Source organism: Erinaceus europaeus, chromosome 3, assembly GCF_950295315.1.
Source record: "Erinaceus europaeus chromosome 3, mEriEur2.1, whole genome shotgun sequence".
Lineage (NCBI taxonomy): Eukaryota > Metazoa > Chordata > Mammalia > Eulipotyphla > Erinaceidae > Erinaceus > Erinaceus europaeus.
In genome coordinates, this window is record NC_080164.1 from 69,387,088 (window position 1) to 69,414,711 (window position 27,624).

General features: G+C 42.0%; 1 protein-coding gene across 3 annotated transcripts in view; it reads left to right on the forward strand.

Annotated features, from left to right (window-relative positions):
* TBC1D8 (TBC1 domain family member 8) overlaps positions 1 to 27,624 on the forward strand; it is a 152,909-nt gene that overhangs the window by 121,072 nt on the left and 4,213 nt on the right. For 2 of the 3 annotated variants that reach the window (XM_007521864.3, XM_007521866.3), the window contains exons 12-19: positions 77 to 362; positions 1,344 to 1,473; positions 1,599 to 1,697; positions 2,266 to 2,334; positions 15,664 to 15,904; positions 16,575 to 16,640; positions 25,444 to 25,533; positions 26,014 to 26,111. In XM_007521864.3, the coding sequence (XP_007521926.1) occupies positions 77 to 362; positions 1,344 to 1,473; positions 1,599 to 1,697; positions 2,266 to 2,334; positions 15,664 to 15,904; positions 16,575 to 16,640; positions 25,444 to 25,533; positions 26,014 to 26,111 (1,079 nt within the window). Of the gene's footprint in view, positions 1 to 76; positions 363 to 1,343; positions 1,474 to 1,598; positions 1,698 to 2,265; positions 2,335 to 15,663; positions 15,905 to 16,574; positions 16,641 to 25,443; positions 25,611 to 26,013; positions 26,112 to 27,624 lie in introns of those variants that run through there. The other variant, XM_060187435.1, reaches the window with a different exon arrangement.

Below are 27,624 nucleotides of genomic sequence, written 5' to 3' on the forward strand. Positions count from 1 at the left end.
GTCCTTTTAATTTCAGTCTAACTTTAGAGAGTGTCAGTCCCTCCCCAACCACATGTCCATGGCCTGCTTATTCCAGGGGCCCAAGTGGACCAGTCTGTGTTTGAGGAGCTCATCAAAGAGCACCTCCCCGAGCTGGCGGAGCACATGACCGACCTCTCAGCCCTGGCATCCATCTCGCTTTCGTGGTTCCTGACTCTGTTCCTCAGCATTATGCCTCTGGAGAGTGCAGTGCATGTGGTCGATTGCTTCTTCTACGATGGGATAAAAGCCATTTTCCAGCTGGGACTGGCTGTGCTGGAGGCCAACGCTGAGGACCTGTGCAGCAGCAAGGATGATGGCCAGGCCTTGATGGTCCTCAGCAGGTGGGCCCAGGCTTGCTCTTGTGGCTGACTGGGGGCTTGTGGGCAGAACTCTGGAAGGCAGATGGCAGGCAGCCGCAGCCATGGCATTGCTGTGACAGTTTTCCTTCCACTCTGTCACCCGTCCCCCTGTGACTCTCAGAGCCAGTCCATCCTGCACACTACTGCGGGGTGTGGTAGAGTACCGTCTTCCCTCCCTCCTCCTAGCAGGTAAGAACCCAGGAGAATAAGAGCTAGCAGTGCCTCCCTGTGAGAAGATCAAGATGTCCTGAGTCTAAATGAGCCCTGGCCTTGACCACGGTCAACCCAAAATGCTGGTCTCAGGCCACTGACTGGACATTTCAGACATTTTATGTGCATGGGGCTGGTGTGTGCTGTGCAAGAAAAATCCTACTAGGCTGAGGACTAGAACCCGAGTTTACTGGAGATGATTGCAAGCTGGGCGGCAGAAAGAAAAGGTTCCCTTTCAGAATGTTAGGAGGGGCCAACGAGATGACTCCTTTGGTTAGTGCGTCTGTTTTGCCGTGTGCATGATCCAAGTTCCAGGCTGTTCCCCACCAAGCTGGAGGAAGCTCTGATGCTGTGGTGTCTCTTCCTCTCTGCTTCTCTGTGTCTGTCTGAAAAAGTCAGCTCAGAATGGTGAAGCTCCAGTGATGACAAAAAAATAAAACCAGAATGTTAGGAATGCTTAAAATCTCCCCTATTTATAGGAATTTATATGTACTTTACTGTAGAGTTACTCACTGATGCCTGGAAATCATGGAGCTAAGCCTTCAAAGTCCAGCTTGATGGGTTTTTTTGTTGTTGTTGTTGTGTTTTTTTGTCCTTTCCTCTCAAAGGAGCATGGTAGTTGCTACCATGCCTCCTCCCAGCACTTGGAGACAAAGGAACTGTTTGAAAGTGCTGAGGCCTGCCCAGTAGCTCCTGTGTGGTGCCTGAGTGAGCGAGGGGTCACTGTGCCATAATGATGCTTGCTGTGCTCAGGTTTCTAGATCACATTAAGAACGAAGACAGCCCGGGCCCCCCCATTGGCAGTCACCATGCCTTTTTCTCTGACGACCAGGAGCCCCTTCCTGTGACAGACATTGCTGACCTGATCCGGGACTCCTATGAGGTAATCAGACACTCCCTACATCCCCTCTGAAGCTCTTGACTTCAGGGAAGGCTGCTGGAGGCTGTTCCTTGCATTGGTATTCAGAAGAGATTTCTGTGAGTAGCTGACCCCTTGTTTTCCTGCAGAAATTTGGAGACCAGTCTGTGGAAGAGATTGAGCACCTGCGCTGTAAGCACAGGATCAGGGTCCTCCAAGGCCACGAAGATACCACGAAGCAGAATGTGGTGAGTAATCACCATTTGAGATAGTTCTAGCAGTCAGGTGCCCACTAGGAAGAATGTGGGTCACGTAACCTGAAAATGAATAGCAGCTGTTACTTTTTTTTTTTCCCCTCTGAATTACCGACATACTAGGGAAGACCTCACTAGAAGAGTCAGACACACCTTGAACAAATTAACTGTGGTGAACTTCCCCTTTTAGAAAATATGGAAATAAGGGTAGTAATACCCACTTTACAGCCTTAAAGGAGATACGAATGTAAAATACCATGTACAGATGAGGTTTAGTGGTTATCCAGTTGCTGTCCAAACTTTCTCCTTGCTAGCTTTTAATTCCATTAGAACTTGTATAATTTGTCCTGAGACGCTAATGTGTGAAAGAGAATGAGGATAAAATCCCTGAGAACGATACTGCAAAGTGATTCTCATGATAGAAAGGCAAAGATCTCTTTATGGGGGAAGCTGGCTCAGGGAGGCTGAGGCCTCAAATGAGTGAAGAAGAGCCCTTTCCTCTCACAGGTTCCCCCAGCTCCAGGCAGGAAATTGACTTGTTGCTTCTAATTCTTTCCTCAAGCTTCGTGTTGTGACCCCAGAAGTCTCAATTTCTCCTGAAGACCTAGAGGAACTGTATGATTTATTCAAGGTATGAAAATGTGGGAGGATGAGGGATAATAGACTTTGAGCCATGCCCAAGCAGAGGGCACCAGCTGGCCCAGGATGAGCCAGTGAGTGTACACTGGTCCTCTGGCTTCTACTGAGAAATTATATACCTTCACCTCTTCGTCAATAGCTGTTTCCAAGGAAACATTCTTAAGCAGGTCCCCCCCCCTCCAGATTTATTTATTTACTGATTTATGAGAGAATCAGAGCATCACTCAGACACAGTCAATGCCAGGGATTGTACCCAGGACTTAATGCACACAAGTCCACTGCTTTATTCACTGTACCATCTCCAGAGTCATTTCTTAGACATCTTCCCTGGAGCCAGACCACTGACAACCATCTGAGAGGAAGGAATGCAGGTGCTTCTCAGGATCTCCCAGCAGGCCTTGCACAGCCCATGTTTAAAGTATCCGCACTCTGCTCAGAGGTCTGTCCTTTGATGTCTGTGCTGTTCCCATTTCACACTAGATGGCACAGTGACCCCACTAAAATGATCACCTACATACTTTGTAGTTACTCACAGTCCCTCCTGTAACACATGTATACAGTTTCATATTTCTGGAACTCTAGTCTGTCTTCCCTTGTTACAATTCTTAACACTTTTCCATGTTGCTGTGTGGTCTTACTCATTTTGACTGGGGTGGTTTGCCAGGAATTGAACCCAGGACCTCATACCTGCAAATTATGTGCTCTACCACTGAACTACATGTCCAGCCCCATTCTTACTCATTTTTAAGTAGCTTTAGAATCAGGCAGGGAAGATAGAATAGTGGTTATGCAAAAAGACTCTCATTCCTAAGACTCTGAGGTCCCAAGTTTCAATCCACCATGCCATTATGAACCAGTGCTGACCAGTGCTCTGGTAAAATAATAATAATAGTAATAATAATAATAATAATAATACAATGAAATAGAATAACTTTATAATCTTATCAATTGGCAGTGGTTAACTTATTAAATCATGTGGTCTGGGAGGTGGCGCAGTGGATAAAGCATTGAATTCTCAACCATGGGATCCCAAGTTCAATCTCCAGCAGCACATGTACCAGAATGATGTCTGGTTCTTTCTCTCTCTCCTCCTATCTTTCTCATGAATGAATAAACTCTATGAACAAAAAAAAACTTACTAAATCGTACTTTTGGGGGCCAGGTGGTGGTGCACCTGGTTAAGCATTACAGTGTACAAGGACCCGGGTTCAAGCACCTGGTCCCCACGTGCAGGAGGAAAGCTTCACAAGTGGTGAAGCAGAGCTGTAGGTGTCTCTCTGTTTCTCTCCTTCTCTACCTCCTCCTCCCCCTCTCAATTTCTATCTCTATCCAATAATAAATAAAATTAAAATATTTTTAAAAAATTTTAAAAAGTCATGACATTTAAAAAAATTATACTTGGCAGTCGAGCGGGAGCGCAGCAGGTTAAGCACAGGTGGCGCAAAGCACAAGGACCGGCGTAAGGATCCCAGTTCGAGCCCCCAGCTCCCCACCTGCAGGGGAGTTGCTTCACAGGCAGTGAAGCAGGTCTGCAGGTGTCTATCTTTCTCTCCTCCTCTCTGTCTTCCCCCCCTCCATTTCTCTCTGTCCTATCCAACAATAACAACAACAATAATAACTACAACAGTAAAACAACAAAGGCAAAAAAAGGGAATAAATAAATAGATAAATATTTTTTTTAAAAAATCATACTTCAAGTGCAACAAAAGGGAATAAATAATAAATAAATAGTTTTAAAATCATACTTCTGATATTTGTGTAGATGGACTGTCAAGTTTTGATACTTAAATCTTCCTGAAAAGAGTATTTTCAGGTATCTTTCTAGAAAGTCTCTTATTTGAAACAGTTAATAAAAATGGGAAAGAGGGTGGGGTAGATAGCATAGCGGTTATGCAAAGAGACTGTCATGCCTGAGGCTCTAAAGCCCCAGGTTCAATCCCCTGCACCACCATAAGCCAGAGCTGAGCAGTGCTCTGGTGTTTGTGTCTTTCTCTCTGAATCTCTCTCAAAAATAACATAAATAAAATACAAAAAAAAAAATGGGAGAGGGGATTCAACTTCTGGAGGCGGAGCTACGAGCAGCAGATCGCTTTCTCTCCTCTCCTCTCCGGGATCAACTAGGAATACCAAAGGAGACCACCCGGACCGAAACAAGACAGGACTAGAATGACCACAGGAACCCAGTAAATCACCCGTGAGTACAAACATGCGTGGCTGGTGACAGAGAGGAGAGAGGGGCCTAAGGAGAGATTAAGTGACTGCTAACAGTTCAACAGTTTATCAGTGGAGACACCACCTCCAGTCTGCTCCACAACAAGGGGACAGCTGAAGGGAGGAAAGGACTCCCCAGAGACTCACCAAGTGCAACTCTGAGTCTCCATTGCTACTACCCTCAGAATCTGGAGCAGCAACAGGGAGGGACACCAGGGGACAGAGATCTAACCTGGAAACTCAGGAGAAGACCTATACCTCGGTGGCATAGCTGAGGTGCTGTGAAAGTCTCTTTGCATAACCACTGGATTATCTCTGCCACACCCTGCTTTATCTCTTGGTCAGGAGTCAGTGATTAAGCTAAGAAGCCTATTGATAGTTTAAAAGCCCTCAGGCCCCCATAGCCTACAGGGAAGAAAAAAAAAGAGGCTTTTAAACCACTGAGCTCCAACTCAGGGATTGAGACAACTGTTAACTTCCACCACGGTAAACCCTTTAATTAAATTACTTAGACACAAGTCAATCCAGGCAATAGTGATCAATAATTTGAAAAGTACTGATAAAGGGAACTCATAACAAAATATATAAAATGGTTAAAACAACAAGAAAAAATATTGGAGACTCGAAAAAGGACAAGAGTCCAGCTAAAAGTCCATCAGAGGGTGAAGCACAAAACAACGAGTTCAACATCCAAACATTAGCTAAGGAAATAATAACAGGAGTGAGTAAAGAATTTGAAAAAATTGTAATCAGAAATGCAGGAACAACAAATGAGAATATGGAAGAAAATTCTAATAATCTCATGGTTATTAGAGAGCTGAAAGCTGAAATCGCTGAGCTAAGAAGGCAACTAGCTGAACAAGCTAAAACAGTATCAGAGCAGGGCAACAAAATAGATGAACTCCAGAAAACAGTAGATGGCAAAGAGAATAGAATCTATGAGGCTGAAGACAGAATTAGCAAGATTGAGGATGAATTAGAGACAACTAAAGAAGAAGTAAGAGATCTCAAAAAGAGATTAAGAGATGCTGAAAACAACAACAGAGTCCTATGGGATGACTTCAAAAGAAACAATATACGCATTATAGGTATACCAGAGGAAGAAAGAGAAGGAGAGGAAGAAAGCATTCTCCAGGCCATAATAGCTGAAAATTTCTCTAGTCTAGACAACACCAAAGACATAAAGATTCAAGAAGCCCAGAGAGTCCCAAACAGAATTAACCCAGACCTAAAGACACCAAAACATGTCATACTTAGAATGGAAAGGAATAAGGATAAAGAAAGGATCCTGAAGGCTTCAAGAGAAAAACAAAGAGTCACCTACAAAGGAAAACCCATAAGATTAGCATACAAACACTACAGGCCAGAAGAGAATGGCAAGATATCTATCAAGTACTCAATGAGAAAGGCTTTCAGCCAAGAATACTATATCCTGCTAGACTGTCATTCAGACTAGATGGAAGCATCAAAACCTTCTCAGACAAGCAACAGTTGAAGGAAGCAAGCCTGCCCTGAAAGAAGTTCTGAAAGGTCTCCTATAAACAACCAGACCACGACAAATAGGACATATATCAAAACACTCTAAAACTCTACAAGAATGGCGTTAAAATATCTTCAATCTTTGATATCAATAAATGTCAATGGCCTGAATTCACCTATTAAAAGACACAGAGTAGGAAGATGGATCAGAAAACACAACCCAACAATATGTTGTCTACAGGAAACTCACCAACTCAACAAGACAAACACAGACTTAAAGTGAAAGGATGGAAAACTATCATACAAGCCAATAGCCCACAAAAAAGGGCAGGAACAGCTATTCTCATATCTGACATGATAGACTTTAAAATAGATAAGATTAAAAAAGATAGGAATGGACAGTACTTAATGCTCAGAGGATCAGTCAATCAAGAGGACTTAACAATTATTAACATTGATGCACCCAATGAGAAGCCATCTAAATACATCAAACTTCTACTGAAAGAGCTACAGCAATATATTAACAGTAACACAATCATAGTATGGGACTTCAACACCCCACTATCTCAATTTGACAGATCATCCAGGCAGAAAATCAATAAAGACATCAGGGAGCTAAATGAAGAGATAGATAAACTAGAACTATTGGACATTTTCAGAGTCATTCATCCCAAGAAACTGGAATACACATTTTACTCAAATCCACATGGATCATTCTCAAGGATAGACCATATATTAGGCCACAAAGACAGCATCAGCCAATTCAAGAGCACTGAAATCATCCCAAGCATCTTCTCAGACCACAGTGGAATTAAACTAACACTTAACAATCAACAAAAGATTAGTAACAGTCCCAAAATGTGGAAGCTCAACAGTACACTTCTTAACAACTTCTGGGTCAAAGAGGAAATCAAGGAAGAAATCAAAATGTTTCGAGAGTTCAATGAAAATGAAGACACAAGCTATCAAAATATTTGGGACACAGCTAAAGCAGTCCTAAGAGGGAAGTTCATAGCTATACAAGCACACATTAGGAAACAAGAAAAGGCACAAATAAACAGCCTGATTGCACATCTTAAAGACCTAGAAGAAGAACAACAAAGGAACCCTAAAGCAACCAGAAGGACAGAAATCACTAAAGTTAGGGCAGAAATAAATAACATTGAGAATAGGAAAACCATACAAAAGATCAACGAAAGTAAATGTTGGTTCTTCGAAAGAGTGAACAAAATCGACAAACCTTTAGCCAGACTCACAAAACAAAAAAGGGAGAATCCAAATAAATCAGATAGTAAATGAAAGAGGAGATATCACAACAGACACTGCAGAAATTCAACATATCATGCGAGGCTTCTATGAACAACTATATGCCACCAAGCTAGAGAACCTGGAAGAAATGAATGATTTCCTAGATACCTACCAACTTCCAAAACTAAGTAAAGAGGAAGTGGATAACATGAACAGGCCCATCACAGCTAATGAAATTGAAACAGTTTTCAAAAATCTTCCCAAAAATAAAAGTCCTAGACCAGATGGTTTTACAAATGAATTCTACAAAACTTTCAAAGAAGAACTAATACCTCTACTTTTAAAAGTCTTCCAGAAGATTGAAGACACTGGAATACTCCCTGCCAGCTTCTATGAAGCCAACATCACCCTGATACCAAAAGCAGACAGGGACACAACCAAAAGAGAAAACTACAGACCAATATCTCTGATGAACATAGATGCCAAAATATTGAACAAAATTCTAGCCAACCGGATACAGCAGTATATCAAAAAGATTGTTCATCATGACCAAGTGGGGTTTATCCCAGGCATGCAAGGTTGGTTTAATATATGTAAATCAATCAATGTGATCCACCACATCAACAAAAGCAAGATCAAAAACCACATGGTCATATCAATAGATGCAGAGAAAGCCTTTGACAAAATACAACATCCCTTTATGATCAAAACACTACAAAAAATGGGAATAGATGGAAATTCCTGAAGATAGTGGAGTCTATATATAGCAAACCTACAGCCAACATCATACTCAATGGTGAAAAACTGGAAGCATTTCCCCTCAGATCAGGTACTAGACAGGCCTGCCCACTATCACCATTACTATTCAACATAGTGTTGGAAGTTCTTGCCATAGCAATCAGGCAGGAGCAAGGAATTCAAGGGATACAGATTGGAAGAGAAGAAGTCAAATTCTCCTTATTTGCAGATGACATGATAGTATACATGGAAAAACCTAAGGAATCCAGCAAGAAGCTTTTGGAAATCATCAGGCAATACAGTAATGTGTCAGGCTATAAAATTAACATTCAAAAGTCAGTGGCATTCCTCTATGCAATCACTAAGTTAGAAGAAATTGAAATCCAGAAATCAGTTCCTTTTTCTATAGCAACAAAAACAATAAAATATCTAGGAGTAAACCTAACCAAGGAAGTCAAAGACTTGTATAATGAAAATTATGAGTCACTACTCAAAGAAATTGAAAAAGACACAAAGAAGTGGAAAGATATTCCATGTTCATGGGTTGGAAGAATTAACATCATCAAAATGAATATATTACCCAGAGCCATCTACAAATTTAATGCTATCCCCATCAAGATCCCAAGCACATTTTTTAGGAGAATAGAACAAATGCTACAAATGTTTATCTGGAACCAGAAAAGACCTAGAATTGCCAAAACAATCTTGAGAAAAAAGAACAGAACCGGAGGCATCACACTCCCAGATCTCAAACTGTATTATAGGGCCATTGTCATCAAAACTGCTTGGTACTGGAACATGAACAGACACAGTGACCAGTGGAATAGAATTGAGAGCCCAGAAATGAGGCCCCACACCTATGGACATCTAATCTTTGACAAAGGTGCCTAGACTATTACATGGGGAAAGCAGAGTCTCTTCAACAAATGGTGTTGGAAACAATGGGTTGAAACATGCTTCTGAAGAATGAAACTGAATCACTGTATTTCACCAAATACAAAAGTCAATTCCAAGTGGATCAAGGACATGGATGTTACACCAGAAACTATCAGATACTTAGAGGAAAATATTGGCAGAACTTTTTTCCGCATAAATTTTAAAGACATTTTCAATGAAACGAATCCAATTACAAGGAAGACTAAGGCAAGTATAAACCTATGGGACTACATCAAATTAAAAAGCTTCTTCACAGCAAAAGAAACCACTACCCAAACCAAGAGACCCCTCACAGAATGGGAGAAGATCTTTACATGCCATACATCAGATAAGAGTTTAATAATCAACATATATAAAGAGCTTGCCAGACTCAACAACAAGACAACAAATAACCCCATCCAAAAATGGGGGGAGGACTTGGACAGAATATTCACCACAGAAGAGATCCAAAAGGCTGAGAAACACATGAAAAAAATGCTCCAAGTCTCTGATTGTCAGAGAAATGCAAATCAAGACAACAATGAGATATCACTTCACTCCTGTGAGGATGTCATACATCAGAAAAGGTAACAACAGCAAATGCTGGAAAGGGTGTGGGGTCAAAGGAACCCTCCTGCACTGCTAGTGGGAATGTCAATTGGTCCAACCTCTCTCTGTGGAGAACAGTCTGGAGAACTCTCACAAGGCTAGAAATGGACCTACCCTATGACCCTGCAAGTCCCCTCCTGGGGATATATCCTAAGGAACCCAACACATCCATCCAAAAAGATCTGTGTACACATATGTTCTTGGCAGCACAATTTTTAATAGCCAAAACCTGGAAGCAACCCAGGTGTCCAAGAACAGATGAGTGGCTGAGCTAGTTGTGGTATATATACACAGTGGAATACTACTCAGCTGTAAAAAATGGTGACTTCACCGTTTTCAGCCGATCTTGGATGGACCTTGAAAAAATCATGTTGAGTGAAATAAGTCAGAAACAGAAGGATGAATATGGGATGATCTCACTCTTAGGCCGAAGTTGAAAAACAAGATTAGAAAAGAAAACACAAGTAGAACCTGAAATGGAATTGGAGTATTACACCAAAGTAAAAGACTCTGGGGTGGGGGTGGGTGGGTGGGGAAAATACAGGTCCATGAAAGAATGACATGTGGGGGTTGTATTGTTAAATGGGAATCTGGGGAATGTTATGCATGTACAAACTATTGTATTTACTGTTGAATGTAAAACATTAATTCCCCAATAAAGAAATAAATTATTAAAAAAAAATGGGAAAGAGAAGCACCTGATTGTTTGCTTCACCACCACCACCACCATCATCATCATCATCATCATGGTTAGAGCACTGCTCAGCTCTATTAGTGGTGCCCACCCTCAAACCTGGGACCTGCCACATACTGCCACTGCTCTATCTTCCTGGTCTAGAGCTGACATTTTGGTCCATTTCCACTACCCTTGCAGTAAAAGTGAGAAGTGAGCAACTGCAGGAAGCAAGTCGACTGTGGGAGAGGCCCTGCTTTTCAGAGCTTTCCCTGGTAGAAGCTACTGAATCACCATCACTCTTGAGCTCAGATTGCCAAAGTCATTGACATTCTCATGAGCAGTAGTAGGTACTTCTAAGCAGAGCTGCAGAAGCTCTCTGAGCCCTTGCTGCGTGTGATGACGCATCACTGGAATATCTGTTGGGTTAATGAGTTCCTGGCACACCACCATCATGATAAGCAGGAAGTGTCGTGAGACCTGCTCTGGCACATGTCTTCTGTAAACATCACCTGCTTTATAGCTTCCTTTGTTTCATAAAGAGAAAATATAAACTCAAAGTTTACTTGGTGTCAAGCCTGGCAAAACCTCTCTTTGATGACCTAGGAGGAAAAGTTGGAAAAAGAAGCATAAAAGCAGGCAGACAAATGTCACATTTACCATAAGAAATCTTTTATTTGGGATTGACCTCGATTTGAAAGACACTCTGAATATCTGAACTTAAATAAATTTAAACCTTGCTTTTTAAAAAAGATCTTATTTATTTATTAATGAGAAACCAAAGAGGGGAGAGAAAGAGCCAGACATCACTCTGGTACATGTGCTGCTAGGGATTGAACTCAGGACCTCATGCTTGAGAGTCCTATGCTTTATCCACTGCACCACCTCCCGGACCACTCAGGCTTGCTTTAAATGAAGAATAAAAGTCATTAAGTACTGACTGCACTGCTCAGCTTTAATACAAAGACTATTCAAAAGAGGGTCAGAGCTGACAATTCTTTGACTCCTATTTCTCTTTCCTATTTAAAAGACTAATAGAGCTGGAGAGATGATTCTTTTAAAAAAAAAATTTTTATATTTATTTATTTTCCCTTTTGTTGCCCTTGTTGCTTTTTATTGTTGCTGTAGTAACTGTTGTTGTTATTGATGTTGTTGTTGTTAGATAGAGAAAAATAGAGAGGAGGGGAAGACAAAGATAGACACCTGCAGACCTGCTTCACTGCCTGTGAAGCACCTCCCCCCCCCCCCCCCCCCCGCAGGTGGGGCTCTGGGGACTTCAACCAGGATCCTTAGGCAGGTCCTTGTGCTTTGCGCCATGTGTGTTTAACCCATTGCTCTACTCACCCCGAGAGGTGTTTCTGATAGAAAAATCTGTTAATTATTGATGGCTTTACTTTTCTGGCTCCTTGGTACTTTTTGCAATTCTGCAAAAGCTACTTAAGGAACATGGATGTAGCAAATGTGACATTAAGGTTACAGATGGCATTTTTGCTTTACCCAAGTGCAATTATGCCTTGCAGTATCTCTACTTGTTTCTGTGTCGTTCTTATGGTAATCATGACAAACACTGTAGCCACTGGGAACCATTTCAGTGAGTTGAGGTGGGTTAGTACAGGTGTAAAGAATGCACCCTGGGGGAAGTGGGGTAGATAGCATAATGGTTATGCAAACAGACTCTCATGCCTGAGGCTACAAGATCCCAGATTCAATCTCCCATACCATCATAAACCAGAGCTGAGCAGTGCTCTGGTTAAAAAAAAAAAAAAAAAAAAAATCCTGGGGCCAGGCAGTGGCACACCTGGTTAAGCACACATATTATTGTGCTCAAGGACCCAGGTTCAAGCCCCTGGTCCCAACCTGCAGGGGGACAGCTTCAGGAGTTGGTGAAGCAGGACTGCAGATCTCTCTCTGTTTTCTCAATTTCTATCTCTATCCAATAATAAATTAATAATATACATATATTTTTAAAAAGCATGCATCCTGAGAGCTGGCAGTGACACACTCAGTTAAGTGCACACAGTACTAAACGCAAGGATGTGGGTTTGAGCCCCCCTCCCCCCCACACTCCCAACCTGCTGGGGGGTCGCTTCACAAGCAACAAAACAGGTCTGCAGGTGTCTTATCTTTCTCTGTCTCCCCTCTTGTCTCAGTTTCTCTCTGTCCTGTCCAATAAAATGGAGAAAAGGGGCCACAGGGAGCAGTGGATTTGTAGTACCAGCACCGAGCCCCAGTGATAACTGTGGAGGCAAAAACAAAAACAAAAAAAAAAGGAATGCAACCTGTGGGTTCAAGTCCCAGCCCCTACCTGCAGGGGGAGACCTTCATGAGTGGTGAAGCAGTGTTGCTGGTGTCTCTTTCTCTCTCCCTTTCTCTCTTCCCCTGCCCTCTCAGTATCTCTGTCTTAAATAAATAAACAATAGAAATTAAATAAACAAACAAACAAAAATGCATCCAGAAGAGGCCAACCAAGTTCCAAGTGACAGGATCCTTTTTGATTTGTTTTGGGTCTATTCCCAAGACTTCAGTTCATCATTTCTTTAACTTTTAAATTGATGAATTCCTAATGTATTCATGTGGCTCAAAATTCAGAACATATGGAAAAGTATGCAGTAGAGAGCCTTTCTTTCACATCTGGATCTCTGTCCCCCCACTAGATAATCAGTGTTACTCTTTCTTCTGGGTCCCATATATAAGTTTTGTCTAGTAACATATCATTGTCAGATAACTTGTTTTTATGTGAAAATATTAGATAACAGATTGTATATTTTATATGATTGAAACTATGACAACTACATAAAAATGGTTAAATGGGGGGCAGGTGGTGATGTATGTGGTTAAGTGCATGAGTCACTGTTCAGGGCTGGGAGTGGGCTTCACTAGTAGTGAAGCTATTATTCGGGTGTCTTTCTCCCTTCCTATCCCCTTTCCCTCACAATTTCTCTGTGTCCTATCAAAGTAAATAAGTAACTTATTTTTTTAATTGTAATTTTTTATGTTAATTTTTTTTACTAGAGCACTACTCAACTCCGGCTTATGGTGGTGCGGGGGATTGAACATGGAACTTCGGAGCCTCAGGCATGAGAATCTGTTTTGCATAACCGTTCTGCTAGCTCCCCTGCCCTAAATTGTGTTATATATAGTTCGCTACAATAAAAAGAGCTTTAAGGGAGTTGGTCGGTAGTGCAGCGGGTTAAGTGCAGGTGGCACAAAGTGCAAGGACCGGCAGGAAGATCCCAGTTCAAGCCCCCGGCTACCCACCTGCAGGGGAGTCACTTCACAAGTGGTGAAGCAGGTCTGCAGGTGTCTGTCTTTATCTCCCCCTCTCTGTCTTCCCCTCCTCTCTCCATTTCTCTATGTCCTATCTAACAATGACAACACCAATAACTACAACAATAAAACAACAAGGGCAAAAAAAGAGAATAAATAAATATTTTCTTAAAACTTAAATTATGCCGGCCAGACTTCCCTGGATTGAAGACCCCACCAATATGTCCTGGAGCTCAGCTTCCCCAGAGACCCACCCTACTAGGGAAAGAGAGAAGCAGACTGGGAGTATGGACCGACCAGTCAACGCCCATGTTCAGCGGGGAAGCAATTACAGAAGCCAGACCTTCTACCTTCTGCAACCCACAATGACCCTGGGTCCATGCTCCCAGAGGGTTAGAGAATGGGAAAGCTATCGGGGGAGGGGGTGGGATATGGAGATTGGGCGGTGGGGAAAAAAAAAAAACACTTAAATTAAAAAAAAAAAAATTTAACAGAGGCCTGAGAGGTGGATGACCTGGTAGAGTGCATATTTCACCATATTAAGGACTGAGTTCCAGACCCCCAGCCACCATATGGGGACACCTCACAAATGGGAAGCCTCACAAATGGTGGGGTGGTGCTGAGGTATCTCTCGTTCTTCTTTGGTTTCTCCCTGGCTCTCCTCCTCTATTTTGGAAATGAAAAAGTCTTCTGGGTATGGTGGACTGGCATACGCACAAAATCCTGGTCGGGTGTCGGGCTGAGCTTCACTGACGGGAGACAGACGACCCAGGGACTCATGGTTGAGCTGTATGCAGTATCTCTTTATTCATGTGGAACGCAGCGCAATCTAAGCCGAGCTAAACTAAACTAAAAACTAAACTAAAACGAACAATTCTGTCCTTATATATACTTTCCAAGTAGGGTGTGAACAGGATGTGACGTAGAGAGGGTGGAGAGAAAAGTGACTGGTGAAAATCAGGGTATGACAAGGAGAGGGGACGGAGCAGGCAAGAATTCTACCACTGAACCACCAATGCCCTGGAGGGAGGGTGGTGCTTGTCAACAGTGGTTATGTAAATAGAATACAGTGTTAAGCAGGGGGGATTAAACCAAATGAAACAGAAGGGGTTTTCAGAAGCAGAATTAGAAGCATACCAACAGTCGGGGCAATGAAAAAGCTTTAGAGTAGGGGCCAGCCTGTGTGCACCCAGTTAAGTGCAAGTACTACCATGAGCAAGGGCCCTGGTTCGATTTTTCTCCCCCCCCCACCCTGCCCACCTGCAGGGGAGAAGCTTCACAAGAGGCAAATCTCCAAGTACCTATCTTTCTCTCTCTGTCTTCCTCTCCCCTCTCAATTTCTCTCTGTTCTGTCAAATAAAAAACAGAAGGAAAAAAAAAAGAACAAACAGAAAAAAATGGTTGCCAGGAGTGATAGATTCATAGTGCCAGCACTGAGCCCCACCGATAACCCTGGAGGGGGGAAAGAAAAAAAAAAGCTTTAGAGCCAGAGGGATTAATTCATCTAGGAGGGTGACTGCTTAGTCATGCTTATAATTCAGGTTCAGGCTCTCACTTGAATGGGAACTTACATGCTTTCTTGTTTTTAGAATTTATTTATTTACAGAAACATAGGAAAAGAGAGAGAGAGAGAGAGAAAGAAAGAAAGAAAGAACCAGACATCACTCTGGTACATGGCTGCTGGGGATTGAACTCAGGACCTCATGCTTGAGAATCCAGTGCTTTATCCACTGCACCACCTCCTGGACTGTAGATGTTTTGGTTTCTTTTCCTCTGTCTGAAAAAGTCAGCCCAGACCAGAGAAGCCCCAAAGAAAACAGAAAGAAAGAAAGAGAAAAAAGAAAAAAAAAGAAAGGAAGGAATGAAGAGAGAAAGAAAGGAAGAAAAAGAGAGAGAAAGGAGAGAGTTTCAAATTAAAAAAAAAGGTCAGAATTACATAATCATGTGAGTCCAGACTAAAGAATGAAAAGAAATACTTTTATATGTCAGATCAGAGTGGTGGGATTGTAATTCTTTTTTTTTTTTTAATTAATTTTTCTTCATTATAACATTGTTTATTTTAAAAGTAATTTCACAAGGTAAAGCAAGTCATGCGAATCCAGGATGGCCCTGGCCTTTAAGTATGCAGCCTCCCCTAGGCGCCGCCATCCCTCACGCTTCCTCTCTCCCTCTTGTCTGAAGAGAGAACACATGATGAGGTGTTACTGGGAGCAGCCCCAGCCTGCGACTCCACGCCATGACCCCAGCAGGCCCTACGCAGAGCAGTACCGCATAGACACCCAGCAGTTTGCACACCTGTTTCAGCTTGTCTCTCCATGGACCTGTGGCACTCATACAGAGATCCTGGCTGAAAGGACCTTCAGGCTCCTGGATGACAACATGGACCATCTTATCGAATTCAAAGCACTTGTGAGCTGTCTCGGTATGTCTCTGGGTGTTAGCTGCTATGAGCTGAGTTGGCATATGAGTCTGTGAACACGAGACAAGATGAATGTAGAACAGGCGGATCTGCATAATGAGCTGTGAATTCTCATTCACACAGGGAAACATGACTTTGTGATCTGAGAAAAAAATCACTCTGCAGGCTCCCCTTGTGATGGTAGTTTGTTTCCTCAAGGGTGGTAGGGGAGGGGCCCAGACTACCATATTGTCACTGACCTTTTTGACCCCAAGGACTCCAATGAAAACTTGGTAAGAGCCATACTTCTGGATCTGAAAGACCCATTGTGTCAGAGCACAGGGCTCACAGGCCTGAGTCCCACGCCTGCCTCTGACACAGCTGAGCAGAGCTCTGGCCTCTTTCTGTGGCATAGGATAAGTAAATGTATCTTTAAAATGACATGTGTTCCTAGCCCTTGTGCATGAAATCAGGATCTTTCACAAGGTGGTGGCCAGACATAGTTCTTGTGGCAGTCAGTTACCAATCATCACCTTTTTATTCCTCATATAGTGGGGTGCCTGGGGTTAGGGACACAGGGAACACAGGCTCCACAAACAAGTACTGAGCTTACTTTCCACAGTGAGTTTGTGTCATGACAGATATACTTTAACTATTTGTAGTTACTCATTCTCTCTCTCTTTTTTTTTTTCAGATATTATGTATAATGGAGAAATGAATGAGAAAATCAAGCTGTTATATAGACTTCATATCCCTCCAGGTAAGAAATTCCGAGTAGAAATATTCAGCCCTGCTCTGAATTGGCACACTTCAGTTTTATGCATGACGCTAAAGGTCTCTGTTAAAATTTCATTACACTTAAGGCAACAGACATTTCTAGTTTGGGGTTATGAGACACTTATTTATTTATTTACCACCAGGTTTACTGCTGGGGTTGGTGCTGGCACTTCGAACCTATTGCTCTTGGCAGCCATATTTTCTTCCTTTCTTTTTCCTTTTTTAGTTTTTTAAAGATTTTTATTTATTTATTTATTAGAAAGGTAGGAGGAGAGAGAGAAAGAACCAGACATCAGTCTGGTACATGTGCTGCCAGGGATCGAACTCAGGACCTCATGCTTGAGAGTTCAATGCTTTACCTATGGTGCCACCTCTCAGACCACACCTTATTTTCCTTCCTTCCCCCACCCCCACTTTCTATTTTTTATAGGACAGAGAGAAATTGAGGGGAAGAGGGCATAGAAGGAGAGAGAAAGATAGACACCTGCAGATCTGCTTCCATCGCTTAGAAGTGTACTCCTTGCAGGTCAGGGGCTTGAATTCTGGTCCTTGATATGGCAATGTGCTGAGCTGAGCAGAGTTCTGGTTAAAATCATTGTTGTCGTGGTCATAACCATCATCATCTTCATCATCAGAAGCAGCAGCAGCAGCATAGAGGGCTTCTAAAAACGCAGGCTCCTGCCACAGAGTTTCTGATTCATGGAGTCTATGGACCACACTTGGAAAAATGCTGGTTTATGAAACAAAGGGAGACCCTGGTTGTCTTAATGCATAATTGTCCTCCTCCTCCTCCACTTCCTCTTCCTCCTTCTTCTCTCTCTCTCTCTTTTTTTTTTTTTTATCTTGGATAGAGACAGAAATTGTGCTTCACCACTTGTAAAGCTTTCCTCCCGCAGCTGGGGACCAGGGGCTTGAACCCCAGTCCTTGTGCATTGTAACATGTGCGCTCAACCATGTATGTCACCACCTGACTCCAATATATGATTATCTTAGCCTGTTCTTTTGAAGGATTGCATCCCTATCTATCTATCTATCTATCTATCTATCTATCTATCTATCTATCTAATCTCTTTCCCTTCTCTCCCTTCCTTTATTTTTTCCCTTTTCCCAGCATGGAAGACCGTGCTGCCTTCATATTTAAAAAAAATTATCTATTTATTTATTGGATAGAGACAGCCAGAAATTGAGAGGGAAGGGGGTGAGAGGAAGGGAGAGAGAGAGACACCTGCAATCCTGCCTTACCACTCGCAAAGCTTTCCCTCTGCAGGTGGGGACTGGGGGATCAAACCTGAGTCCTTGCACCACCACTGAGCCCTGCTGCCTTCTAGTTTAAGGGGTAGTAATCAGGAAGCAGTTTTTGAAACCTATGAGCATAGATTGGCATGCTGGAGAAATAGTGAGCATAGTGGTTAGGCAAAAGACCCTCATGTCTGAGACTGTGAGGTCCCAGGTTCAATCCCCAGCATCACCATAAGCCAGAGCTGACCAGTGCCCTGGTAAAAACAAAAACAAAAACATACATATATGATGGAGAATGGTGGTATTTGATGACTTTACGTAGCGTCTTTGCTACAGCTCGAGGTCAAATTGCATTGAAAGCAGTATTTGTTGGGCATAATACATTTTCAGTGGAAAGAACATTTTCCCTCCACAGCATCCCATCTCAAATATGTGATGAAGATAGCAGTGGCAGTGCTAATGATGTAGAAAAAGATGAATGTGCACACTGACTTGTGAAACTTCCATAAAGAAAAGACTTTTTGCTGGTGCTGTGTATTGAAGCAACGGAGTTATCTGAAAGTCTGAGACAGAAAATTGTTGATAATCAAATGTAAATAAATCCTTTATAGGATTCCCCTCCCCATGCCAGAATACTGTACATTTGGCTTATGGTGGTGGTGGGGATTGACCTAGGACCTCAGAGTATCAGACCTGAGAGTCTGTTTGCATAACCATTATGCTGTCTCTACCACCCCTAGTATTGGAAGTGAGCACAATGAAAACTCTAATAGTCTTATAAGCCATTTACAATAGAAATGTAGATCAAAACTTTGAGCTTTTTTTGTTGTTGCTGTTGTTAATGTTTATTTATTTTGGATAGAGTCAGAGAAATTGAGGGGGGCAGACAGACAGACAGACTGAGAGTCATCTGAAGCATTACTTCACTGCCTGTGAAGTTTCCCCCCTTGCAGGTGGGGACCAGGGGCTTGAACTAGGGTCCTTGAGCATTGTTACATGTATGCTTAACTGGTTGCACCAGTTCAGCCCCTTCAACTTTGAACTTTATAAAAGCTTAAATCTCTTATTTAAAATAGTTGGGTGTTAGTGGTCCGGGAGGTGGCGCAGTGGCTAAGGCACTAGACTCTCAAGCATGAGGTCCTGAGTTCGATCCCCAGCAGCACATGTACCAGAGTGATGACTGGTTCTCTCCTCCTATCTTTCTCATGAATAAATAAATGGATTCTTTACAAAATAAAATAAAATAGTTGGGTGTCCATCTAAAGATGGTGTATAAACCCATGTTTGCTGTTTTTCCTAGTAGTAGACTGTATGCTGTATTTCTGATCAGAAATATATAACCACTTTTCCCCCAGCTCCATTGAGTTCCAAACCTCCTTCAGCACCCCCTAGTGTCCAGCATGGGTAGTGATCTCTTTGTAAGGCAGAATGGGAAATGCTGCGCTGCAGGTTGGTTGGCCTTTCTTGCTAGTCACTAAATGACCCTTTACTCGCCTTCTTTCTGGGGTTTGCCCACCCCTTGTGTTAACTGCTCCTCTCTGTGCTCTCATGGTACTAGTATGTACTGGTTCTTCTGTTAGATCCGTTTAAGAAGATTCATGTGTTTCTTTTCTTTTTCTTTTTTAGTTCTCATTAACAAATACTTATTGTTACTATTTGTATCCTGTGTTTCTTAATGAGAGAGGGGATGGGGATGAGAACCAAAGCGTCACTCTGGCGTGTGCATTGCCAGGGGTTGAATCAGAACCCCACGTTTACGACTCCACAGCCAGTGGCACATCGTTTATTAGAGTGACTTGTGTACGTTTCTCCTGTTTGCCACACCAAGCTCTTCGATAGTAGCTACCTGGTATCTATCCTCTTGGTATCCTAGTGGCTATGACTAAGAAATCCTTTTCCATCATACTATTCCAAGTACCTATATTCAGGATTTGCAATTTTCCCAGTCTCTTGAGTATATTCTCACACATGCCACTGTGTAGAATTTTGAGAAAACTTTTTTTTTAGGGGTGAGGGACTAAAAGCTTTCATAATGGAGGGGGGAAACAAAATCCCTTCAGACGCCTCCCCCCCCCATCCTGCCCACAAACTGAAAAACCACCTCCCAAGCAATAATGAGGTTTGTTCACTAAGATTTGGTGCCATCTTGTGGTTATTTATTGTATCGCAACTGAATTTTGCTTCCCGTTTACTCTGGGTGAAAAACTGAAAAACTTTCATTTATTTATTAGAATTTGAGAATCCTCCAGTTATATGCCCTTTTTGTGGGAGATTTGTTGATCCATAATTCAGTTACTGTATAAATCATCCTCTTAAGGGGCTGGGAGAGAGCTCACATCTAAGCAAAGTGGAGACCCGGGTTTGAGCCCCTGGTGAGCACGCTTACAGAGTGGAGCAGGACTGTGGCATCTCTACTCTCTGTCTTACCATCTTTCTCTCATCATCTATATTTTTAAAATTTTTTTAAAAATATTTATTTATTCCCTTTTGTTGCCCTTGTTTTATTGTTGTAGTCATTATTATTATTGATGTCGTCGTTGTTGTTGGATAGGACAGAGAGAAATGGAGAGAGATGGGGAAGACAGAGAGGGGGAGAGAAAGATAGACACCTGCAGATCTGCTTCTCTGCTCCCTTGCAGGTAGGGAGCCAGGGGCTCTAACCGGAATCCTTACACTGATCCTTGCGCTTCACGCCTTTAACCCGCGTTTAACCCGCTGCGTTACCGCCCGACCCCTCCCCCCTTTTTTTAAAGGCATGGAGCCCCAGTGATAACCTTAGTGGATAAAATTTCTTTATTCACTTAAAGCACACCATGCAATTAAGCATGTTCTCAAGTTATGCAGCCACCATCACAGTTAATTTTGGAACATTTTCATCACCCTAAAAACAATGCCTATCCTTCCAATAGTTACCTCAGTTCATCCATTTACCTTCTGATATCAGTATTTATACACCTGTCTAATCCGGAGATTTCATGTATCAATACATAGAATTACAGGTGTCATTCTGTGTCTGACTGCTTTTACTTAGTATATTTTCAAAGCTATATTGTATTACCTACATTGTAACTGCTTCACTCTTCCTAAAATAATAATAATACTCCATTTGATGAGTAAGTGACAGTTTGTTAATGCAATTATTTTATTATTTATTTAATTTTTTACCAGAGCATACTCAGCTCTTGCTTATGGTGGTGCAGGAGACTGAACCTGGGACCTTGGAGCTTCAGGCATGAAAGTCTCTTTGCCCATGAAGGGATGATAAATGACATAGTGGGGGTTGTATTGTTAAATGGGAAACTGGGGAATGTTATGCATGTACAAACTATTGTATTTACTGTTGAGTGTAAAACATTAATTCCCCAATAAAGAAATAAATTTTTTAAAAAGTCTCTTTGCATAACCATTATGCTACCTACTCTCTTAATGCAATTATCTCTTGATATTTAGGTTGCTTTTACTTTTACAATGCTGCTATAACATTCTTGCACAAGTCCTTGAGTAGATAGATATTTTCATTTCTCTTTATTATATGGAGTAATATAGATCTACTTCCCTTTTTGAGAAACTGAGTTTTCCAATGTGGTTTTTACCATCTTACATTTACAACAGCAATATAAGGGTTCTGATATAATTGCATTTTTAGTACATTTCAAGAAAAGCTAAATGTTAAAGTACTGCTTTGACTTTAGTAAAGCTTATTTTTCCTTTTTTGGTTAGCAATTATGTAATTATGGGAGTATTTGATGATTATAAAGAAATAATATCATGGGCCAGGATGCAGAGCAATGGATAATTCTTTGGACTTTCTCAATTGTAAGGTCCTGAGTTTAATTCAAGGCACTGGGGGAGTCAGGCAGTAGCACAGCGGCTTAAGTGCATGTGGTGCAATGTGCAAGGACCGGCATAAGGATCCTGGTTCGAGGCCCCAGCTCACCACCTGCAGGGGAGTCGCTTCACAGGTAGTGAAGCAGGTTTGCAGGTGTCTCTCTTCCTCTCCTCCTCTCTGTTTTCCCCTCCTCTCTCCATTTCTCTCTGTCCTAGCTAACAACAATGACATCAATAACAACAACAGTAATGACTACAACAACAATAAAAAGACAAGAGCAACAACAGGGAAAATAAATAAATAAAATTTTTAAAAAATAATTCAAGGCATTGGATGTGCCAGAGTGCTGCTCTGGTTCTCTCTCATTAATAGTAAATAAATATTGGGGAGTTGGGCAGTAGCACAGAGGTTAAGCACACGTGGCACAAAGCACAAGGACCAGCGTAAGGATCCTGGTTCGAGCCCCCGGCTCCCCAGCAGCAAGGGTCGCTTCACAAGCAGTGAAGCAGGTCTGCAGATGCCTGTCTATCTTTCCCCCCTCTGTCTTCCCCTCCTCTCTCCATTTCTCTATCCTAACAACAACAACAACAATAATAACTACAACAATAAAAAAACAAGGGCAACAAAAGGAAAAGTAAATATTTTTAAAAATAGTAAATAAATCTTAAAATAAATAATTCCAAATAAATCTTAGTTATCATCCTTTCACCCAGAGACTTTATTTCTAGAATTTCTTCTTTTTTTAAAAAAAATTACTACATATGAGAGATAAAGAGTTTCCCATGACACACACAGAGAGAAACCAGAGCATTACTCTGGTACAAAGGTGCTGGGGAGCCAACCAGCAACAGAAACAGACGTGCAAAGCCAGTGTTATAATCGATGAGCTATTTCACCAGCCCCACGAGTTTCATACATGTGAATATATATCTACAGATGTTGTAGTTTCTGAGCCCCCACACCTATGGACATCTAATCTTTGACAAAGGGGCCCAGACTATTACATGGGGAAAGCAGAGTCTCTTCAACAAATGGTGTTGGAAACAATGGCTTGAAACATGCAGAAGAATGAAACCGAACCACTATATTTCACCAAATACTAAAGTAAATTCCAAGTGGATCAAGGACTTGGATGTTAGACCACAAACTATCAGATACTTAGAAGAAAATATTGGCAGAACTCTTTTCCGCATACATTTTAAAGACATCTTCAATGAAACAAATCCAATTACAAAGAAGACTAAGGCAAGTATAAACCTATGGGACTACATCAAATTAAAAAGCTTCTTCACAGCAAAAGAAAACACTACCCAAACCAAGAGACCCCTCACAGAATGGGAGAAGATCTTTACATGCCATACATCAGACAAGAGTTTAATAACCAACATATATAAAGAGCTTGCCAAACTCAACAATAAGAAAACAAATAACCCCATCCAAAAATGGGGAGAGGACTTGGACAGAATATTCACCACAGAAGAGATCCAAAAGACCGAGAAACACATGAAAAAATGCTCCAAGTCTCTGATTGTCAGAGAAATGCAAATCAAGACAACAATGAGATACCACATCACTCTTGTGAGAATGTCATACATCAAAAGGTAACAGCAGCAAATGCTGGAAAGGGTGTGGGGTCAAAGGAACCCTCCTACACTGCTGGTGGGAATCAATTGGTCCAACCTCTGTGGAGAACAGTCTGGAGAACTCTCAGAAGGCTAGAAATGGACCTACCCTATGATCCTGCAATTCCTCTCCTGGGCATATATCCTAAGGAACCCAACACATCCATACAAAAAGATCTGTGTACACATTATGTTCTTGGCAGCACAATTGTAATAGCCAAAACCTGGAAGCAACCCAGGTGTCCAACAACAGGTGAGTGGCTGAGCAAGTTGTAGTATATATACACAATGGAATACTACTCTGCTGTAAAAAATGGTGACTTTACCGTTTTCAGCCGATCTTGGATGGACCTTGAAAAATTCATGTTAAGTGAAATAAGTCAGAAACAGAAGGATGAATATGAGATGATCTCACTCTCAGGCAGAAGTTGAAAAACAAGATCAGAAGGAAAAAAAAAAAAAAAACACACACACACAAGTAGAACCTGAACTGGAATTGGCGTATTGCACCAAAGTAAAAGACTCTGGGGTGGGGGTGGGAGGGTGGGGAGAATACAGGTCCAAGAAGGATGACAGAGGACCTAGTGGGGGTTGTATTGTTACATGGGAAACTGGGGAATGTTATGCATGTACAAACTATTGTATTTACTGTTGAATATAAAGCATTAATTCCCCAATAAAGAAATAAAAAAATTAAAAGATGTAGTTTTACAAAAAAGATCAGCACTTGTTCTCTCAACTATTCTGTTATTTAATTACAGCAGAATCTACATACAGCCAGAAAAAGGCATTTAGCAGATGTCTGGGATACCTTCTTTACAGAGGGTCCAGAGAAACAGCTCACGTGGGCAGTGCGCTGTTTTACCATGTGCACCACCCAGGTTGAGCCCAGCACCCACCACATTAAAGGAAGTTTTGGTGCTGTCATCCCTTTTTTTTTTTTTTTTGCCTCCAGGGTTATTGCCGGGGCTTGGTGCCTGCACCACGAATCCACTGCTCCTGGAGCCCATTTTTTCCCCTTTTGTTGCCCTTGTTGTTTTATCACTGTTGTGGTTATTATTATTGTTGTTGTTGTTGCTTTCGTTGGATAGGACAGAGAGAAATGGAGAGAGGAGGGGAAGACAGAGAAGGGGAGAGAAAGAGACACCTGCAGATCTGCTTCACCACCTGTGAAGCGACTCCCCTGCAGGTGGTGAGCAGGGGGCTCGAACCGGGATCCTTAAGCTGATCCTTGCACTTCGCGCCACGTGCTTAACCCTCTGCGCTACCACCTGACTCCCACCATCATCTCTTTTAAGAGTAAAAGAAACTCTTTTTAAGAGAGTCTCTTTAAAATATTTTTATTTATTTACTATCAGATAGAGACAGAGAGAAGTTGAGAGGGAGAGAGACAGAGAGACACCTGCAACACTGCTTCACCACTTGTGAAACTTTCCTCCTGCAGGTGGAGACTGGGGGCTTGAACCCTGGGCCCTTGCGTACTTTAATATGAGCACTTAGCTAGGTGCTGCGCCACCTCCTGGCCCCCCTCTTTTACTCTCCACCACTCTATTGCTTTGTTTTGACCTAAGTTGCGGGGGGGTGGGGGGGGGAGTAGACACTGATTGGTCTAAGTCCATGGATCCTGTGACTCTGCAGCTCTAACTCTTCACCCTTCTCCTCCTCCTCTCTGTTTTCCTCCTCCTCCTGCGCTCTCTCTCTCTCCCCGCCCCCCCCACCAGGGTTATTGCTGGGGCTTGCAGCTGGCACTACAAATCCAGTCCTCCCAAGGGTTTTTTTTTTTTTCTTCTTCTCAATTAGATAGGACAGAGAGAAATTGAGAAGGGAAGGGGAGTTAGAGAAGAAGAGAGACAACTGGCCTACAGACTGGCTTCACCCTGACCTGCAGACTGGCTGCCCTCCCCTCCAGCAGGTGGGGAGCAGGGACTTGAACACAGGTCCTGGAGTATGGTAATGCACGGGTGCACCACTGCCTGGCCAGCCCCCTCCTTTACTTGTTTCTTAATAAAAAGGTAAATTGTTTTGGATAAGACATAATAATATGAAGAGGGAAATAATAATGTGTTCTTTTTTTTTTTCTTTTTTCTTTTTTAAAGCACTCACTGAAAATGACCGAGACAGCCAGTCACCATTAAAGAATCCTCTGCTGTCTACATCAAGACCCCTGGTTTTGGGGAAGTCAAATGGCAAGTACCTCTTTCTCTCTCTCTCTCTCCATATATTATTTTGGGTAGAGACTGAGAATTAAGAGGAGAAGGAGAGACAGACACCTGCAGCACTGCTTCACCACTCATGAAGCTTTCCCCTTGCAGGTGGGAATCAAGTCCTTGAGCATTATACCGTGCTCTCTACCAGGTGTGCCACTAGCTGGCTTGCCTGCTTGTACCTCCTGTGTCTTTCACATCAGGCCCATCACTACAATTGGTGGGAGCCGTCAGTTTCACTGCTCTTCTCAAAGGCAAACTTGTCTGTTTCTTCCCTCTTGTCTACTAGAAGTTCACATTCCACGCACGGTCTTTGGTAAAGCAAACTATATGAGACTTTCTGCTTCTCAGTTGGCACATGTAATTTGCTTAGTGGACTTTGCATCTGTTCATCGCTGTCTTCCACACATTTTCCTTTCTGCTCTCACTGAATTTATTTAAACTGCATGTTTTTGTTTCAAGGTGATGCAACTGATTATCAGAAGCAGCTGAAACAGATGATTAAGGATTTAGCCAAAGAAAAAGATAAAACTGAGAAAGAGTTGCCCAAAATGAGCCAGGTATGGACTTTATTTTATACAGAGAATTGAGTGTTCTGTTGATTGATTTATTTTATATTTATTAATTTATTTTACCACAGCAACTATCAGCTCTGGTTTATGGTGGTGCAGGGATTAAATTTGGGACTTCAGAGCCTCCGGCACGACAGTCTTGTTTGCATAACCATTATGCTGTCTACTCCCACCCTTGAATGGTTTATTTAGAGCTAAGTGTAATAACTGAGCAAGAGCCTCTTTACTTCCAAAGCCATAATCAAAGAATCTTATAATTTCTGGGACTGAGGAGATAGCATAAGAGTTATGCAAAAAAAACTATTATGACTGAGGCTCCAAAGGTGCCAGGTTTGATTTACAGCATCACCATAATCCAGAGCTGAGCAGTGCTCTGGTTGGGAGGAGGAGGGATTTTTTTTTTTTTTCTTTTCTTTTAACCAGAGCACTGTTCAGCTCTGGCTTATGGAGGAGGAGGGAATTTTATAATTTCTGGAAGTTGAGCATTGTGCTGATTACTTGGGCAATGTTTATATAGTGGTTTAGTTGGATATTTCAGTTACTCAAAGTTCTTCAAAACAGGAGGCTGTTACACACTTCTTGTCCATATAGAGTTTTTACATCAGACTCATTTACTTATGTTAATTACTCCCTAGAATCCATTTGGGGGTACTGTGGATACAGTATTCTTCCCTTTAAAAGTACTAGTATAGTGGCCCAGAAGCTGAATAGTGAAGTGTTATACTTGTGAACATTTGGTCCTAAATTCAACTCCTGGCATTGCATGTAATGCTGTGGTTCTTCCTCCCTCTCCCTGCCTATCATTAATACTAAGAACATCTAGATAATCATCAGTTACATTATATGCATTTGGCAGAACGCCTGAGCATTTTTCAGTAAAAGATCCTGTGCTATAACTGCCATATATGGTGGGGTTTTTTTTTCCAATTTCTTGTTACATTTTATTATTCCTCCTACTTTTATTCTCTGTGATTAACAGTAGGTTACAGGATTGTAAGATTACATTGAATAGATCCACATCACACATACTACCAGAGTTCTGTATCCCCACCCTCCCATGTCCCTACTAATTTTTTTACTTGAAAAAAAATTTCTTCCAAAATTTGGGGAATTTTTTGACCAAATAACATTTTGTGGGATTTTGTCTTTCCTGGCGTATTTCAGAAATGTTGCTCTTAAGTTGAAGATCAGTTGGGCTGAATTCATCTATAATGTTCATTCAGTAGTTCAGGCATACTAAATACATTATTAGTAGTAGTAGTATTTTTTCCAGAGCACTGCTCAGCTCTGGTTGTAGCTCTGGTGCTGGGGTTTAAACCTGAGACCTTTGGTGCCTCAGACTTAAAACCTTTTTTCTTTTTAAATTTTATTTTTGAGACAGTTGCCGAGGGAGAGCGAGAGAGACAGAGACAGAGAGACACAGAGAAACACCAGAGCACTGCTCAGCTCTGGCTTTTGGTGGTACAGGGATTGAACCTGGGACTTAGGAGCCTCAGGCATG